Raw genomic sequence first — 21,393 nt, forward strand, 5'->3', positions numbered from 1 at the left:
AAGCAGATCTCGAATATTAGTACCACTTATCATGTTGTTAGCTATCCGCCAATCATTGACGCAAAACCTTCCGACATGGGCACTGTGTATACAACAATGAAGAGGTGTGCGGATATGTGCCAGAAGGCTGGTCAACCATTTTCTATTCAAACTTTTGATTTACAATTGTACGCAGTGGCACAACAGGTAAAATGGGATAGACCTTCTGAGTTTAAATCACACATTTTACGTCTTGGTGGCTTTCATACCCTATCGTGTTTTATTTCATCAATAGGTAAGATATGGGGAGATGGTGGTCTCCGCGACCTGCTAGTTCATTCCGGTGTGTACGCAGCTGCAACAGTAGACCAAATGCTTTCAGGAAAACAGTTCAACCGTGCAGTTAGAGGACTCACACTCCTTTATGAGACATTGAAGACACTTTGGATCTGTTCGTTCTTTGTTTGGATCAGACAACAAAAATGTTTAGAAATCCCTGAAAGCCTTTTTGTAGGCCTCACAGAGTGTCATGAAAGTTTTACGAGTAATGGCCGTACATTTGATGTGCTTCAAAGTCTAGAAAAAGCTCTGAATGACAACCTTGGGTCAAAAATGAACGAGTTTCGAGAATGGGGTGGTCAGGTTTCTCCTACATTTCGTTATTGGGATATGCTACTACAAGCTTTAGAAATTATGCTGATAAATATCCGAGCTGAAAGAAATGGCCTTTGGTCTCTTCATTTGCATTCTGTTTTCTCAATGCTTCCTTACTTCTTTGTAGCCAACAAAAACAATTATTCCAGATGGACTCCTGTCTACCTTTTAGATATGCTAAACCTACCAACTGAGACAGAAGGTCTTTTTTCGATGGGTTTCTTCTCTGTTCGTCAAAAAGTTGGATCGTTCAATGGCGTTTGGAGCGACATGGCAACAGAAAAAACAGTGATAAAAGATTCAAAAGGAGACGGTGGTATTGTTGGTTTAACAAGGAAGAAGGCTTCATTGATAAGATGGAATCTTACAAGACATGTGCTTAGTCAGATAACATCGGCAATGAGAGCACGTGCGGGTCTTTCCCAGGTTGATGACCAATGTCACGATGAAGCAAAACCAGCTGCAATGAAAAGGGATGAAAAACATGTACAAGATCTAATTGTTTATATAACAGAAAATATGACAAATCCATTTGACGTTGATAATCACCCCCGTCAGCTTATTAACATTTCAACTGGTCTCCATGCAAGTCACGACATTGAAGATTCACTGTTAAAATCAGTTGAAACTGGAAGAACTAAAATGAAGATGTTTGTTGATTCATCTCTATCAACAGATAAGGCAAGTAGCTTTTACCATCCTATCAAAAGATCAGGACTGAAGACCTTTGAAGATATGAATCCCAAAGTACAACTTAAATGCAAATCTGGGCAAGTTGTAAAAGGTCATTTGAATCCCGAGCTTGTGTTTAGACGTGCACTATCTCTTACTAAATGTAGAGATGACGTATCTGTGGAAACTGTTTTGTCCTATCCAATTTGTCCCATTCCCACTGCATTATTTCATGACGATGGAACTATGAGAAAGACAAATAAGTCTGATCTTGCCCATGAATTGGAAAATTTAGTAGGATCAGTACCTAACATTCCTCCATTCGACCACAGTGCTACTGTACTAATAAGAGATGGCATGAGCTTAGTTCAGTCATTTGATGTGAAAAGGATGTCCACATTTGGAGACTTGGCCAAATCTTATATTATGCAGTTACAATCATGCTTCCAATTCACAGACAAGGTTGTTGATGTCTTCGATCGCTATGACACTGAACATTCTATAAAATCAGCAGAGCGTCATAGATGATCGGCAACAACATCTACGCAAAAAGTTTATCATATCGCTGAAGGCCGAACTGTTCCAGACTGGAAAAAATTTCTGTCAAGCAACAAAAACAAGCAAGCATTGATTCCTTTCCTTGGTGATTATCTGAGCAGCAATTTGTCTGATATATTCCAGGGTGAAAATAAATGTTTAGTTCTTGCCGGTGCATTTTCCAATCCAGAAATAGTGCGACAACTCTCTAATGAGCATGTAATCGATCTCCCAGACCTTTTCTGTTCGCACGAAGAAGCAGACACAAGAATCTTGCTTCATGTTATACACTCTGATAAAATCTTTCAACAGTTGAACATAAGGGGACGAATCATAGTCAAGTGTTCCGATACAGATGTTCTTGTGCTCTGTGTTCATTATTTCAAGGTTCTTGTGTCGACTGAACAAATGTGGTTTTTGACTGGGTCAACTAATTCTCTTAGGGACTGTAGAAGGTACATACCAATCCATGAGTTAAGTAAATCTCTTTCACCTTTACTAGCTAATATTCTCCCTGCAGTTCATGCTTTAACTGGTTGTGATACCACTTCCGCTATATTTGGGTTTGGCAAAAAGACCGTCTTCAAATTGATAAGAAAATCTCCGAGTAAGTTTACAAACCTTCAAAACTTTGACAAGATCGATTTTTCAACATTGTTGTCAGCAGCCAGAAAGCTTATTTCAAGCTTGTATGACCCAAAAGACAAATTCGCTTCATCACATGTTGACTTAAACAAGTTGCGTGTTAAACTTGCAACATGCAAAGACACAAGTTTGTTGCGTTTGCCACCAAGCGAACCTGCATTCAAAGAACATGTTTTGCGATCATGTCTTCAAACAAAATTTACATGTCCTCACATCTCGATCATCCAAATCCTTTGTCTCCTTATGAATACGGATGGAAAAAGAGTTCACATGGCCCGGATCCAGTCTACTTTTTAGGCATGATGACGTCCGATTTCCTGCAAGATTTAATATGTTCTTGCAAGGGAAAATATATATGTAGCAATTCATGTATTTGCCGAGAGCAGCAGATGTCTTGCACTGAGCTTTGTCCATGTCAGGGTAGTGATACCTGCCAAAATATATTTTCTAAAGAGGACCTCGACCTCAAAGATCAAATAAATGACGAAGATGAAGATGCAAACGATACCATTGACTAACGAAAGAGCATTTGAGCAAAGGGGCAACATAAATTTTGTATGCGATGATAGTGGTAGTTACAAATTAAAATTTAAAAAAAGAAAAAAAAAAATACTAAAAAAAAAAAGAAAAAACAACCTTGCTAGTGATCTTCGACCTTGACGTGGTTGGCAAGCTTAAGACAATTAAATCATAATGTATTTATAACTGTCGAACTAACAGGAGACCAAAATAACATATATTTTTAACTGTGCTGTAAACATGGTAAATATGCGCTTTGAAGCAGTTTTACGGTATGTTTTCATATAGTTTTATCAATGTTTTGTCGGTATAAAAACATGCTAGACAAAACATTAGAACTTATAAAACAAGTTATATATGTTATTAATATAAAACCAATAGAATTTGTGTGTTTTCGATGCAAAATTAAATATTACCGAGCGTTTTGCGTCAAGACCCGTAAAAACTATGATTTTCTCAAAAATACTAGATTTTTTCATTTTAAACACTTTTTTGTAGAAAAAAATTTCAGAAACAAAAACTAGATAGACTATAGTTTATCAAATGATATATTTCAAATAATATTGCAGATGAATTTGTTTTTAAACTGCATTTTTCGAACAATATCGTCAAATTATGACTTTTATTTTTTTTCCCTTTTTTGCCGTTTTTAGAAAAATGTGATCATTTCCCAATTTGACGACCAGGCAATTCTGAATGTACGATAAAAGACCTTTCAAATGATATATCATATAGCCGTGTGTTAGGTAGGTGCATTAAAAACCTCCGAAACCTTGAATTGGCGCTCGCCTATAAGTATTTCATCAAAAATTTAATTCTAGGGAAAGTTGAACCAGATGCTCCGCAGGGCGTAGCTTTATACGACCGCAGAGTTTGAACCCCTGAACGGTTGGGGCAAGTATGGACACAACATTCAAGCTGGATTCAGCTCTAAATTTGGATTGTGATTAAATAGTTGACACAGCATAGGTTTCTGACACAGAATGAATGTGTTCTAATGAACTTAAAATTTTTGTTTTCTCTTAGAGCAATTCATTATGCTGTTGAATATTAATCCTCTCAAAAAAATGTTTGAAGAAATTTTCTTTTTTATGTATGAAATTTCAAATGAGAAAAATTGAACCCAATTTTTTTAATCACATCCCCCTTTCCCTTATTCCAAAACTAATCTCAATTAAAATTTCTAATGGAGTTTGCAACAATAACTACTCATTTAAATACATCATAAAATATTAAGATGTAAAAAAACTGCTTGTTATCACTGAATGGTAAAGATTATTTTAATTTATCAGTTGGTAGTAAAAAGTGAATATACATTGTATATTGTATATAACAAAGATTTAAGTTGATTCTGGACAAAGAAAGATAACTCCAATTAAAAAAAAATCTTGCTATTGCACAATATTTTGCAATTAGATATTTCTTGCTTACTATTCTGGACAAAGAAAGATAACTCTAATTAAAAAAAAATTTGCTATTTCACAATATTGTGCAATTAGATATTTCTTGCCATTGCGCAATACTGTGCAATTGAAAAGACTTGCTATTGCACAATACTTAATATAATAATTTTAGAACCTGATTTGGACCAACTTGAAAACTGGGCCCATAATAAAAAATCTAAGTTTATACAAAATTCTCAGAAATGATCCTGAATATGTTTAATTGTCATTTGTTCCATGTTTGCATTGTGTTCTGATTCTTTGTAAATATTTTTTAGGGTAAATTTATTACTGTTTGATGTGATGCTGTTCTAATCTTATTTTAATTGTCTTTTGTTTATACTGTATCTTTTCTGTGGTAATCTGTTATGTAATAGGGAAATGTGTGTTAACACCTGAGCAAACATCCAACCTCATATCTTCTTGCAAATTCTTTGACCTGACAATTAAACCATCCTGATCTAACTGCCCTATATTTTAATTTTGCTAATAAATGTGTCAGTGAACAAAATCCTCAAAGTCACACATAATGAGTTCATATTAATTTCGTAGTAATTTAAATAATTTAATTACCCCTGATTTCTTTCAGAACACACTGTTTGAACTCATGATATGTAAAATTAAGGATTTAGTGCTCACATTATTATCAACCTAATTTTTCCTGCTATCACCTATCTTGTAAATAAACTCCTGGGAAATACTGTGTAGCAATGCCATTGGTATCCATGTTTGAATTAAACATAAATCATAATTTAATTGCAACTTTTATTTTATATATATACATCACAATTATAATTTGGCCCTTGGGGAAACTACTCAGCTAAAAAATTTAATTTTTTGCTCCATGCCTAAACCAAGAGCCTAGCTATGTGCATACTGAAAAGTAGCAAAGTATAGACCCCTGGCTTGACATCACACCAATCCAATTGGAACGATGGTTCAAAATAAATGCATGAGGCTATCAGGAAGCCTATGAGGCTATCATTCCTAGAGGCTATCATGCCTATGAGGCTATGAGGAAGACTATAATGAGACAATGAGGAAGCCTGTAAGGAGGCTATGAGGAAGCCTAGTAGTGTTGATGTTGAATTGGTGTTGGAATGAATTTGTATGAAATTTGACAGTTTATCCCCAGAAATTCTTCGGGGATGAGTGAAATTTTTGAAACAACAAGTGATAAAATTTCATAAATGAAATCAATAAACATAATGCTGAGATTGCTTCCCCTGTCATGGCAATATTGAAGGTGAAAGGAGGGGTCGGTGGGAGGCAAGTTTTTAGCTAAAACACTATTAGCACTATTAGCCAAGATTATTCTATAACTGCTTAATCTGCATTTAGATAAATGAATACTCAAGGCAGCATACACAGGTTTTTAATACACAACTTCTTAATGGGATACTCCTAAGTGGGAGGAGTTAAAACTGCACCCAGATTAATGTATCAAGAAACAAAGGACAAAGGAAGCCAAAAGCCACAAGTGGTCACTAATTAACAAGACATGTATATTTGTATTGGAACTGATGAAATTAGACCTCCTGCTAAGAACATGTGATAAACTTCATATCTAACTGATTGACATATGATAATAAATCTGTTTCATCTCAACAGCAAAGAAAATACACATCCTGGGAAAATCCTAAAATAATGACTACTGAGTAATTAAAATCAAATTATGTATAAACATAACTTATATAACATATAAGTACCTATACATTTTTGGATTCAGCATATCAAAGAACCCCAAGATTTCAATTTTTGTTAAAATTAGACTAAGTTTAATTTTGGACCCTTTGGACTTTAGTGTAGACCAATTTGAAAACAGGACCAAAAATGAAGAATCTACATGCACAGTTAGATTTGGTATATCAAAGAACCCCATTTATTCAATTTTTGATGAAATCAAACAAAGTTTAATTTTGGACCCCGATTTGGACCAACTTGAAAACTGGGCCAATAATCAAGAATCTAAGTACATTTTTAGATTCAGCATATCAAAGAACCGAACTGATTCATTTTTTGTCAAAATCAAACTAAGTTTAATTTTGGACCCTTTGGACCTTAATGTAGACCAATTTGAAAACGGGACCAAAAGTTAAGAATCTACATACACAGTCATGACAGTTAGATTCGGCATATCAAAGAACCCCAATTATTCAATTTTGATGAAATCAAACAAAGTTTAATTTTGGACCCTTTGGGCCCCTTATTATGTTGGGACCAAAACTCCCAAAATCAATACCAACATTCCTTTTATGGTCATAAACCTTGTGTTTAAATTTCATAGATTTCTATTTACTTATACTAACGTTATGGTGCGAAAACCAAGAAAAATGCTTATTCGGGTCCCTTTTTGTGGCCCCTAATTACTAAACTGTTGGGACCTTAACTCCCAAAATCAATACCAACCTTCCTTTTGTAGTCATTAACATTGTGTTAAAATTTCATTGATTTCTATATACTTAAACTAAAGTTATTGTGCGAAAACCAAGAATAATGCTTATTTGGGCCCTTTTTTGGCCCCTAATTCCTAAACTGTTGAAACCAAAACTCCCAAAATCAATCCCAACCGTTCTTTTCTGGTCATAAACCTTGAGTCAAAATTTCATAGATTTCTATTAACTTAAACTAAAGTTATAGTGCGAAAACCAAGAAAATGCTTATTTGGGCCCTTTTTGGCCCCTAATTCCTAAAATGTTGGGACCAAAACTCCCAAAATCAATACCAACCTTCCTTTTGTGGTCATAAACCTTGTGTTAAAATTTCATAGATTTCCATTCACTTTTACTAAAGTTAGAGTGCGAAAACTAAAAGTATTCGGACGACGACGACGACGCAGACGAAGACGCCAACGTGATAGCAATATACGACGAAAAATTTTTCAAATTTTGCGGTCGTATAAAAATGAGTTATTTCCCTTTGAACAAAAATCATGTAATTAATGGACAGACAGACAGACAGACCAAATGAACTACTGACCCACCCATCCACTGGTCGGCAAGCCAACAGACAGACAGACAGTAAAAGACAGACACAGGAAGACAGACAGACACAGACAGACAGATATATGTACCAGTAATCTGAATAAGGACAACTGAGCAACAATGAGCAAAATTCACATCATATAGTAAGCTATAAAAGATCCCACCATAACACAATGTGAAGCTAACAAAACAGTGCAAGTTGGAAAAAGGCTCATCTAATCTAATTGACACTAACATTTCATAGATCAGCACTTAGATTTCATCATTTTCCTTTTAACATTTTTTTTAAGGGGGAAATGGTCTGATATCAAAAGTATCACTTAATGATAAGTAATGATAATAAAAGTGAGGATGAGGATGATGTCTCCCTATGATTACAAAGATTGTGAGTCTTGCATTATGCATTCAAGGATGTACTTTGGCCAGGTTCTGGAATTTCTGTCAGATGTTTAATCTCTGGGTTTTTTCCTATGATACAGGGTAAAATATTTTGACCCATGACCATGATGATACCATTTTTCCTTTCTTAAATAAAAGACTTCAATTATTAACTCACAAAAAGTCATTTTAATACCAAAATTTAAGCAGATCTTAGATTTCTTTCTTTCCTTTTGTTTGCTTCTTACATTAACTAATGCTCTTCTGAATTATGGTATCAATTTTAAATTCTAGATTATTGTAATTTCACCAAAGTGCATCCCTTTTGCCTTTAAACAACAGTCCATTGAATTCATCATTTGATTTATTGTGATAAGTATTTGAAATTATTAATACTGAAAAATGTTTTCTATGGATTAGAACTGTTTGAATAATTGCATGTCTACAGTAAAATTAAAAATATTTTCAACTAATAAAATCAAATTTTAATCTTTTCCTGAATGATCACCATGTCTTACAGAGTCATGCCTTCATAATTTTCCTCAAAAATCCACAAACAACTTCAATAACTTGTTAGCTGAAAGTCTTGATGATATGTGATCATTTTTATAGAAAATATGACCATCTTGCTGCTCATTTACCTTATCATCATTAAAAAATGGTGTTTGCGAAGAACAAAATTAGAGTTCAGAAGCCCCCCAGGGTGCAGGATTTTGCACCATTTTTAAAAAAAATTCTGGGGGCCTTAAGCGGCCCCAAACCCCTCACTGTGAAGGGCAACGAGCAAGTCCGTCGCGCCGAACGGCTATGCCGTCCAACGGTGTTGCCGTCTACTTTTATTATTTAACCTCCTACTTTAAATCTTATTGACAACCCTGTCTTTATAATGTGATTTGATTCACCATTCTCCTTTTTACATAATTTGCTAAACCCTTTCCTCCTATACCTGTACATATGATTGGGTAGACCATTTGCCTTTTATATGTGATTTACTAAACCCTTTCCCCCTTTACATGTGATTTGGTAAACTTTTCCTGTTTAAAATAATATTTTGTAGACGTTATCCATCTTATAAAATATAAATTTTATAGTTTTATCCCTAAACATGTGATTTTTCTATTAAATAAATCTTAATTCTTATAAAAATATATTATAATACTACCTACCAACAAGCACTATAAACTGTAGCACATGCTGTTTTAAGCTTGACCAAAAATCAGGACTTCCACCACAAAATACCACGAACGTGCATATTAGTAAATCTATTATCTCGGTTTTAAACACCAACCACCAAAATTAGTTTATAGTACATCTTATGGTTAATTTCATTCATTCCAACACAAAATGTTGATTTTAAAAATTTGGTATAAGTTGAGTATAAGTTGAGTATGACCATTACGACTGAATCAGCAGTTTTAAAATTTTACGCATTAAAAACTTGGAGTTTGAGTTATCAGTTATAAGGACCTGTTGAAAATAATTCTGTAAGGTTCTTTTCTTTATAATTATTGTATTTAGTTTAAAATGAATTAGTTAAAACATGTACATTCATCATTTCGTTTTTGTTTAGTTTGTGATTTTTTGTTTAGAATGAATGGGCAAGACATCTATAAATGTGCACTAAGATCTTTGTTTCTATCTGAAACATAAATTTCTTCGGCACTTCAACCTAAAAGGGTTGAGAAAGAATCTACACTAAGAATCTAAGGATATGAGCAGATATAACTACATCTAGTGTAAGAATATGAAGAATATATTAAGTATATTTATGTTCAGTGACAGAAACAAACACAAAATCAAACGCAGTAATATCAAAACAGACATCTTAAGGTCAGTAAATAGGTCATGATTGTCATGAAAATATTGTACAAAATAAATGAACAACTCTAAAGTTCTAAACATGAACTTTTTTGCACAAGGGTTATTTTCATTATGTAAAGTATTTTCTTAAGTCACAATTAATTATCTCACATTTTTGTCTTTTGTATAACAAGTGCAATCATAAGTGCACACAAAAATTTCTGTATGTAAAGTGCATAAAATATTGTATATATGATCTGTCTACTAGTCTGTAATGTGATTCTATTTGTTAGACTACCATATACCATCATATTGCTAGGTCAATCAAAGAATTAATTCAATGGAGCATTAGAATCAAAAGAGGATCAAGGGCTTTAAACTTCTTAATTCACATGTTTATGATTAAAGAAACTGTGCACCTACCCAACAATACACAAAACTAGACATATGATCCAGGCAAAGGTACCAGTCTCATACTGGGTGGCTGTTATAACTTGTGCACGACAATGTGGGCATGATGTATTAACTGGAGCTTCACGGAACTGTTGGACCAAAACTGTGGCGGCGGGCTGTCCTACAACTACTGTGGTGTGTCCTTGTTGCTGTTGTCCTCCATATCCTTGTTGAGGTGGTGCATATCCTGGTTGAGGCTGTCCATATCCTTGTTGAGGTTGTCCGTAACCCGGCTGAGCTGGAAATGAAAAAAAATCCAAATCTTACATTTGTGTAACAAATAAACGAAATTTTGTTTCATCTTCATCACTATACTGTTTTAAAAAAGTAATTCTATCAAGTGTACCAACAACGGAAGAGGTGATTGTGTGGTAGGGGGGGCCTTTTGAGAAAAAAAATGGTTGATTATATAGAGAATCACTAAAGCGCAACGGGAGCAGGCCCCCTCTTAGGCAGCCAGTGGGCCTCCACTTAAGAAATTTTCTAGTTCTGCCACTGCTATGGAAAGGCATCATCAGAACAATGTTACATATTAAATTTACAGTGCGGTGCATTTCTTGTAGTTGAGCGGTTAACTGAAAGTGTAAATATAATTACTAAAGTTTATATCAATACAATGCCCTGCAAATGAAGTCACAAAACAAAGATTCATTGATGGAGACTTTTGTCAGTCCAAGTTTATGACATGTGTTTATGTTTTTCATTTCATTTTATTCGGAAGAGGAAATGTAACTGCTAAAAGTCAGTATGAAGATGTAGAGATTAAAATATGTTGATGTGTCAATTATGCATGCCAAGTCTAAGCTATGTATCAAGTTTAGAGTTTAGTTGTATATCAATGCCAAAAATGCATTTGTTATTGATCATGTTGATTGTTGGTAAAAAAATTGCATTGGAAATATATGATCAAGAAATAATGACATAATTTTGCATATAAATATATGTATGTATCCAATACACATCCAGCTGGTTAAGAGTATTTAAATTACACATACATGATTTCAAGTAATGTGTGTATATTTCTTATCATATAATAAACATGCATAAGTAAGAAGGTATGAGGGATGTCATCCGGAATTCCTAGAATATTAAAATCTATATCCAGAATACCCCCAAAAAAAGCATTATCTTACCGAATCCTGAAAATTTTATCATTAATTCCTGAGTCCACTAAGCATTGCTAAGTGTTAATCCTGAATTCTTGAAAAATAAAGACACAATCCTGACATCCAAATTTATGCTTTTAATAAGAGATGCAGGGTGTTTTCAATGAAAATTTGCACTGTCTATTTTACAAATCCAACCCAGCAAATTAACCAACATGATTTGTTACATGAAAGTATCAATTCCTATCTTATGACAGTGTGTCTAATGGCAGCTCAAGTTTTAAAGATTATACTAGTTTAAAAAAAATGTTTTGGCCTACTGCTTTAAAATTAAAAAGAAAATGAAATGTTAATCTTCTATTGTAATAACCAAATCTTTTTGACATCCTATAAGTAAATGACATTGAATTCAATAAATATTGTACTTAGCAAACAAACAAAAAGTAGTTCGATCCTTCCTTTAAGGTTAAATAAATGACTATAGTACAACATCAAGATATGAAAATGGTACAACAATCAGAAATGACAATTAAATAACAATGGTATCACAATGGGTACAACAATCAGAAATGACAATGATACAACAATGAAATATGACAATGGTACAACAACAAGATATCACAATCATGACAAGGGGGGTACAACAATAAGATTTGACATAACAAACTCACCAGGATAACCACCTGCATAGCCTTTAAATAAATAGGTTTACTGAATTTAAATTTTATATTATTATGTAAGTGATGATTCAAAATTTACATTGGCGGATCCAGGGGGCTTTCAGGGGGTTGGAACCCCCCCCCCCCCCCTTTTTTTTGGCTGATCATTGCATTTGAATGGGGACATATAGTTGGAAGCTCCCCCCCCCTTTTAAAATGGCTGGATCTGCTCCTGATTTATGTAGTGTTTTGTAGACTGTTGTTTTTCTTTTTCGTTCTTTTTATTTGTTTGCATAAGTACTGTAGCAGTATGTTTCTTTTTAACTATAGACTCTGAGTATCCCTTTGGAATGTTCTAACGGAATTGGTAAAGTACAGTACAAGAGGGGAGAAAATGGTTTAAGAACAGCACCAGATGAAGAGCTATGTGAATAAAACAAAAGACATTTGAGAATAAATTGACCATTATCAAATGTGAAACACCATTAAGAGATATTTTTAACTGGATAACCACAAGGACGCTTTTTGACGCATCTCCCTTTACTCTATAATGACGCCTGTGTAGTACCTCAGTTAAAACCCTTTGACTACAAAAAGTCTGCATTAGACTTAATAAAATTTGTATCCAATATGAAAAGGAAATTCCTAAGAATATCTGACTGAAATTTTTTTGATGAAATATTTGTTTTTTGCAATGCATTTTAATACTTTAACATGTTTAAAGCATATTTTTAGCATTTTATTGAAAAATCCTATGCAAATTAAGTATGCAAAAAATAAATTTCCATTGATGAAAGGATTAAATTGTTTTCTCAACCTTGACCAAACATCTAATTATTCTATTTTCATGAGTGATCAAATCCTGAAGATCTCCTGATTTATAATGGACATTTAGATGAGAAAAGATGCACTTTTAACATGTTTAATCATACATGTAAAATGTGTAAATGGTTGTACCGGTAACCTTAATGTACTGAAAGCCTATTACAGTGTAAAATCATGTATAACAAAGAAATAATAAAATCTATGAACTACTGATATTCTGCTCATCGAAAAATAATAGTATAAATAGCTGTAATGCGAACTGATTTCAATGTTTAACAAAGAAATCATGATAGACATGTTCAGATGTACACCCTTAACCATGTTAACTGTGTGTAACAAGCAAAACGTACAATTCATTTCTTTTTCACATTCCTTTGTTTTAGTACCAAGTCAACTGAATTCATGAAGGTATTTATTGGAAACTTCAATACTTCAGGTATCAAAAAATAAAATTATCAATTTTTAGTGGTTGCCTCAAAATTTCAGGTATATATTTGAAAAAAAGATATCATATTTTAAAGCACTAATAAATTTAAAACAGCAAGTCCTTATCAACTTGTTTACCAACCTAACCCGGATGTTGTCAGGTACATTAGGTAAACATTATAGACATGAAATAAACATTGTTGTGTCACATTTATTTTTGACTTAGATAAATTGGACACTTGGGTTTTTTCCTAGGGATTCCCATTTCAAAACCGGATGTAACAATAGGCAGAGGTTACAAATTCAATTCATTTATGTTCAAAACTTTTATCATCTATCTAATCTAACTACTTAAACAACAACAAAACTACTACATGTAATACTGAAAAGATTTGCTATTTACTGATCCATAAGGTTTTTGTCACAGTAATTGGGGCATTGTGAGCTAACATGCCTGTTATTAGTAAACATTTCTGTGTGCATTCTAAAATATTCAGTAATTTATCATTAAAACACATTCAAAATATTCAGAGTATCCGAATAGTGAAAACATGCAATTTTTCGTGTGCATTCGAAAAATTTTTGTTAATTCATCATGGAAAGACATTTAAAATTCAGAGTTTCTGGATAGTGAAAACATGCAATTTACAAAATCATACAATATAATCTCACCTGGATGTCCATATGGCTGAGGCTGACCATATCCTTAGCAACAAAATAGCAAGCAAACACAAATTATTGAAAAAGTAGCATAGCAAAATTATTTTCTTCCAAGCACACAGCAAAATATATATTTTAATACTCCAAACAGATGAATTATGACAACGAAAATAACCTATGCATTTAATTTATGATTAAGTAAAATTCAATGACTTTTAGCAGCTTGATAAAAGATAACTTTAATAGGGAGTTAGAAACCAGAAGAAAAGAATCATTTATGTACCTGATTGTCCATTATTTTTCATTTAAAAATCTAGTCCAAATAATTACACATTGTGCCATAATTTTCGTGATTTTGAGATTTGTAGTGGGAGATAAGATTATGAAATAAGAGCTGAGCTTGTTTTCCAGAAAATTGTCACTTTTACACAGAAAGCTTGCTGCTAAAATTTCTGAAATTCTTATTTTTTTTTTACTTTTAACTGATATTTTTGACAATAGAATGCCTATATACTAAGATTTATTTTTTTAGCCCTGACATGTATGCACAGTTTGGAAAATAAAACTAAATCTCAGAAATATTGTGTGCAATTATACAGGTTTGTTAATTTTGATTTTCATGTCTTTCATTGTGCGTCGATTTAAAAAAAAAAAGCGTGTTACAATATTTTTTAACATTTCTTAATCAAATGTTGCTGAAAAAGGGCCTTATTGTCATCTCATTAGCTGGAAATTCTCCTTCATTATTTAGAATTTAGATAATTTTATTTTCATCTTTTGCCAAATTCCTGAATGGTAGGCATTTCAAACCCATTATTTGATTTTTAAAGTCAAATACTTTATCACTGTTTTTACAAATATGATTAAACATTTCTATTGTCACTGACAAAATTCATTATTAGTAAACTAGTTGAAATTCCTATTTTCCATATAAAACAGTTAACTATAAGTTTATATAATATATATGTACAAATAGTCACAAAGATCTAACATCTATATATGCGTATGTATGTATACATGATAAATATGCACCGAGACATTCTCTCAATAACTTAATATACTAACCTCCTTGTGGGTATCCCTGAGGTGGAGGAGGTTGTCCGTAACCTGAAAATTATAAACAGCTACTTAGTAGATATACAACAAGGCTTAATATGATATCTTGCAGTTCTTTATACAGAATTAATCTTTAGATCCATTATTGGTGCATGGTACCTAAGATGTGACGTTTTATAAATTGGAAGATGCTAAAAGATGTACTTATGTCAAGTTTAAGAATGAACTAATAATATAATGTTCTTACACCCTTCAGTATAATTTCAAATTACAGATTTGTATGCCCCACCTACGATAGTAGAGGGGCATTATGTTTTCTGGTCTGTGCGTCCGTTCGTCCGTCTGTCCGTCCCGCTTCAGGTTAAAGTTTTTGGTCAAGGTAGTTTTTGATGAAGTTGAAGTCCAATTGACTTCAAACTTGGTACACATGTTCCCTATGATATGATCTTTCTAATTTTAATGCCAAATTAGAGATTTTACCCGAATTTTTTTTTAAAAGACGATTGGCTACATACCTTGAGGTTGAGGTGGGTATCCAGCTTCTGAAATGTAAATAAAAAACAAATTATACTTATTCTATAAGTGCATACATGCTTGAAGCTTAAGTTGCTTCTACAAAATATCAGAAGAATAAAACTTAAGAAAGAAACATCATTTTAAAGATATGAGACTATTCTATTCATCAGTGCTTTATAATAGGTGCCATGTTTGCCCTCAGATTATGAATGATGTCCTTATTATCCAAATTGAACCTCCATGTACACAAATAATTTTCTTAACATTTTAATATATGAAAAGCAAGGTAAAATTTCCTGTTACATGTAATATTATAAAAGTCTTAAAGAAGCTTTTAATGTAAAATGTAATTTATTTTAAAAATACAAGTATTTACAGCTCATACATTGCAATTGGTAAACAATAATTACCATTAGTTAAAATTCTTTATGTATACAATGCTGGTAATTGTTTTTGTTAAACACCTGGAAATCATAATTCATATATCACATAGACATAATAGATATTTATATTTATGGTACATGTATCACCTTCTCAGACTGAGAGTTTACCCTATTTTCACTTACACAAAGACCCATGGTCAGTAAGTTGACCTCCTACTTAGTATTCCTTTTAAAAAGCTTACTGATGATGAGGGTCTAGCTGGGGTTAGAATAGAGAATAAGTGTAGAATAAATGGCTAAAAAGATAAAAGAATATAGAATAATGGGCGCTGAAATGTACTGGATAGAGAATAATGCGCAAAACGAATAAAGAAAAGAGAATAAAAATGGTCCTAAAAATGAAAAACTTAAGTCATGAAGGACCCCCATTAACATGATTAAAATAAATCTCCTTTATGTAGATCAATGACCATTCCTCATTTTCAGATTTATATCAGATTGGACTTATTGTGAATTGTAGATCTATAATATATTACAGAATATTTATCACTTCTGTTATAAAGGTAAAATCAATAACTTTACAATGCTCTATGCAGTAAAAGTTATTTTCACCTGTTCGATAAGCAATAAGTAAATGTATACAGTATAATGGATTATAGAACATGGTTAATTTCACATTAGTGATATATAATTCTTTAAATTATCTCAAAATAGATAGAATCAACTACATGTATTTTCATTTACACTTCCTACATGTAGCTACAATGTAGCCTTAATTGTTCATGTAATTTATCAAAACAAAATATCCTAAGTACAGGAACTACTTTCGGTAATTCATTACTCATAATAATTATACTTCAAAGTGTTATATTAATTACCACCAGGAAATATATATTTTAAATTAAACTAAAATATCATCTTTTTCAAGTATTAAAAATGGCAATCATGTTTATTCAATGCAACTATCAAGATATACATGTATACATTTTGTAAATAGCATGAAAGATTTTTAAGCATGAAAAGGAATTATATTTTTCTGCTCTATTGACTGTCAAAATTTGGTCTTCATCACTTGGATTTGGTGCTGGTAGACCCTGGCCTATATCCATAAAATATGTAAGTTAGGCCTTGAAGTCTTGACATTTTAAGTCAGCTTGGTATTTTTGGGGAGATGGGGGTCCGACATTTAAACCTTGACCATTACAATTATGTATCCGCTAGATATACAATGTATATATAACAATAACATCTTCATGCCGTATATATCATGTACTGTAGTACGCCGCTAGATTAAAACTGACGAGGAAAGGTAACACAATGCCAGCGAAAGCTCTTTTTTGAGAGCCCAGGTGGTTGTGTGGTCTAGCGGGACAGCTGCAGTGCAGGCGATTTGGTGTCACGATATCACAGTAGCATGGGTTCGAATCCCGGCGAGGGAAGAACCAAAAATTTGGGAAAGCAAATTTACAGATCTTACATTGTTGGGTTGATGTTTAGACGAGTTAGATATATATATATAATGACTTGGTGGTGGATCATGGACGATGGCCAGACATTTTAAATGACCTTGACGTTTATTTCCTGAAAAGTGTGTGTCAGGTTTGACATTTGAACTTACCTTGACCTTTTTCTCCTGGATAGGGTGGTGGTGGGCCTGACATAATGTGATATTCACTATTCTGTAATGGAGGAATATATAATAAATGAATATTATAAACTGTGTATATTAGTTTATAAATATTACGTCTAGACACAAAAAAAACACAAAATAATCATAACAAATATTTTTTTTAAATGCTATAAATTACTTTTTTAATAAGAAATACAAATTACATTGAGCTATATACATATTGTATTAAATGGTAACTTAAGAAACAAATAACCTCAGGTTACCTATTGAACAATCAAAATTAATGCTAACAGTTTTTGATAGGTGTAAAGAATTTCATTGCATAATCCCCTAAGGGTTAAACTATGTCATTGTAGAATAAAGGATTTGGAAAGTGAAAAAAACCCAAAGATTTATAACATTTTAAGATTATATTGTTCTTTGATTATGTCACAAAATATAATAATGATTTATTATTTTTGTACTGAAATCTTTAATTAAATATCAAATAAAGATAATATGGGGACGAAGTCTCCTATTACAGTAGAAAATTCAATAAAAAATTATTTTTTTTTAAATCGGGAAATTTCCCGAATTTTTCATTGTACTAATGAACTCAAAATTTCCGAATCGGCGCAGAAATCTACTTCCGTTTCCGGTCTTGTTTACATGAGACTTTGAATAATTGTATATTTATCAGTCTAAGAAAAGAACTTAATACTAATTCATTTTAAAAAAAATATTTGTTATTAAAAAAACGTTACCTGATGACAGCGTTTCTTTGTTTACATTGAATATGACGTCATAACTTAAATAACATCACAACTAAAATCCCTAACAACAGAACCAAAATCAGAAACGTTACGGTATTTCCGTTTCTCTTTTTAACATTGTTGATTTTTTTTTAAATCATAGACTTCGTCCCCATTCACAGGTAATGCCTGCCTCATATTAATATTATTGTTGATCATGTAATGGCTTCCAAAACAGTTGTATTGTATGTTCATGACTTGTAAAAAAATAATTTCTAAACAGCTGGTGTGTAACTGAAAATGACTGAAGAAGACATCATCATGATCATGATTCAGAGAAAATTCTACGTTTTGACCATCATTTTTACCTCATGTGTTCCTTTTCAATGACACATTTTTCTGGAAATACATGTACATTTTCAAGATGAGAAACAGGCCCTAATAGTAATTAAATACCCCTAACCAAAATAGTTAAAAGTACATGTATTGAGGTTAATTGGCTGACTGATCAGTCTTAAATATCACATAATTTCTTAGATACATTTCAAATGATTTATATTTTCTCTTCAATCCAATCAAATCTGCCCCTATCCTATATGGTTGCAGTGTGCATTATTGTGCAATACAATGTACAATAACATGTACACAGATAGTACATTTGTACCAGAGGGACTTGAACTCTTACTCTTGGGTTCTAAAAGCAGTGCTATTACTGACTGATCCAAAGAAGATCTTCCCCAACTAAACAAGTAAGACTACTTCTAAATCTCCAGTTATACAACACTCTTCCCTAGCCTCCCAGCATCAGGTACTCACAAACAATTATATGTGCCAGTAGTAAATGCTCGCTGCACAAATAAAGTTAAAATACTGTATTTTAACTTTATTTGTGCATCAAGCATTTACTGTCTATGTACAATGTACATGTTGCTACCAGTAGAATAATGCATAGATATCTTAACTGACTGAGCATAAGAAGTTCTTCAATAACTCAACCAGTTAGACTAGTACCTTTATCTCCAGTTGCATACATTTTACCTACTAGAATAAAGAACACATAGTAATACTCAGATTAAAAGGTGTCCAAGTTTGTATGTTTTCCAGGAATGTACGTACAATGTATACGTACAGTTGTCATGAAATGGAAGTTCCTTGATAATATTGGGACGAAGTCCCCAATAACAGTAGAAAAATCAATAAAAAAAAAAATCAGGAAAATATTCCCGAAGTTTTCATTATACTAATGAACTCAAAATCATTCATTTTTTGGATGTCATGTTTTGAATTCCAGCATCTGCGCAGAAATCCACAATGTACTTCCTTTCTCCGGTCTCGTTTGCATGAAACTTTGAATAAAATATATATTTATCAGTCTAGTATAAAATAGGAAGGAACGCAGTACCAATTTCATTTTTAATAATTCCTTGATATGAAAAAATGTGACCTGATGATCATGATGATAGCATTTCTTTTTTTACATTGCATATGACGTCATAACTTAAATAACGTCACAACTAAAATCCCTAACAACAGAACCAAAATCGGAAACGTTAGTGTATTTCCATTTCTTTTTTTTAACAAATATTTAAGTTACAAAAAAATAATTCATACAGACTGAGACTTCGTCCCTATTTACAGGTAATGCCTGCCTCATATTCCAAGATTTTCATAGACGTTAACATTATTTGGGAATCAATATCTGTGAAGCTGGACCTGAGGATCTGCCATATAACAATAACTTTTCCATTGTGGTGTCAGGAATTTTCTATGGGGACATTTTATGGGAACCTTTGTGATCTTGGTGATGTCAAGAAATTACACCTTTTTGTGACAGACAATTAGCAAAAAGGTGTATGTGAACTTCTGTTCTGCCTGACAAATATAGAATGACTATTCTATCGAAAATATCACTAAGAATATGGAGAAAAAAAATAGTCTTCAACAGACTTGGCAAAATATAATACTATCATGACTATGGTAATCATGGGTTCCAAAAAACTACATTGGGAGCTTAATTCACTTTAAAGGGTCTAATACAAACTTTCGAAACTTTATATCGTCTACTTTTTATTACAAGGAAGTTTAAATCTATTTAAAGATAACAGGTTATTTATTTTTAGGGAATCGAAGACCAAAGAGAATATCTGTCGAACTCTTTCAAACAGTTTACAGGTGAAAATGGATGGGCAGCTAATGGAAAAAAAACAAAAAGCCACACTAGACATAAATATGCCAAATAAGGGATTGTAATCTCTCAATAAACGTATCTAGCTTGTATTACTTACACTTTACGATTGTAAATAAGATAGTCCAAAGGTGTGTCAACAAACAATAATATCCGTGTCGTGCGCAGTGCCAATTGAAGTCATTTCCGGTCAAATTAACCTAAAATAAGTCTGGCATATTCGAACATATCACGCAAATATGTACATACAGTATTTTTACAACGTAGTGTGTTATAATAATAATAGAGAGCTTTACTTGCATAAAAATACACAAAACATGTTATGTTCATGAATATATCAAGATGGTTTCAATTATTTGAGTATGGATAACAAACAAACCAAATATAACAAAAAGTAACAAAAAAACAGACTTAGAAAAAATATTTATTACTAGCAGTTATTTTTAAAATAATTCAGACTGAACTCGCATTTTTTTTATATATACAGATTTCTATCTGATTGATTCACAATATTTTACCTTGAAGCTTCAAGATATAATATATTGATTTCATACATTGTGAATTGAAAAGTTACAAGTATATCAGTTGATTACCAGTTTACCTCGAACCAAACAAATTGAAAATCAAAGAAATAACGATTTCCAAGAGCAGTGAAAAACATAAAACCAAAGAGATATAGTACCAAATCTGGCAATGGTAATGTGTGTCTTGAGAGGAAGCGACCATATAGAAACCAAAATGTACAATCTTAACATCAAATTTAATAACTTGACGGTTAGTTCATATATAGAGTGTATTATCCGGGTAGGTGAAATATGCCCAGAGGTGGATTTAGATGGGCAGGGGCCCGCCGTCCTCCCTCCCTTTCTGATAAAAAAAATGTTTGATTATATAGGGAATCACTGAAGCATGGCCAGAGCGGGCCCCTCTTATAGGCAGCCAATGGGCCCCACTTATGGAAATTTCTAGATCCACCACTGATGTCAGCGCTGCAGGAGTTCTGATTTCTTTATAGGGGCAATACATCCCACCGAAGTGTAATTGAGGTTGAAAACACTGATCAAAGATTCAAGTCTTATAAAATATGGCGGCCCAACTTGATATCTATGGCAAGCCTTGATAGCCTTTTTATATATTATAAGACAATAATTGT

The 21,393-nt window shown here is 32.6% G+C and overlaps 1 protein-coding gene across 8 annotated transcripts in view; it reads right to left on the reverse strand.

Annotated features, from left to right (window-relative positions):
• LOC139488469 (cell death-inducing p53-target protein 1 homolog) overlaps positions 1–20,465 on the reverse strand; it is a 34,745-nt gene extending 14,280 nt beyond the window's left edge. For 3 of the 8 annotated variants that reach the window (XR_011656008.1, XM_071274087.1, XM_071274089.1), the window contains exons 1-6: positions 20,341–20,465; positions 17,313–17,373; positions 15,311–15,337; positions 14,805–14,846; positions 13,752–13,784; positions 10,034–10,301 (exon numbers count right to left, since the gene is read on the reverse strand). Coding sequence is in view for 6 of the 8 variants with exons in the window: in XM_071274087.1 (XP_071130188.1) it covers positions 10,034–10,301; positions 13,752–13,784; positions 14,805–14,846; positions 15,311–15,337; positions 17,313–17,355 (413 nt within the window). In the remaining 2 variants the exon portion in view is untranslated. Of the gene's footprint in view, positions 1–10,033; positions 10,302–13,751; positions 13,785–14,804; positions 14,847–15,310; positions 15,338–17,312; positions 17,441–20,273 lie in introns of all 8 variants that reach the window. The other 5 variants (XR_011656009.1, XM_071274090.1, XM_071274092.1 and 2 more) reach the window with 3 other exon arrangements.
• Positions 20,466–21,393: the final 928 nt, after the last annotated feature.

This window comes from Mytilus edulis, chromosome 9, assembly GCF_963676685.1.
Source record: "Mytilus edulis chromosome 9, xbMytEdul2.2, whole genome shotgun sequence".
In the NCBI taxonomy this organism is placed as follows: Eukaryota; Metazoa; Mollusca; class Bivalvia; order Mytilida; family Mytilidae; genus Mytilus; species Mytilus edulis.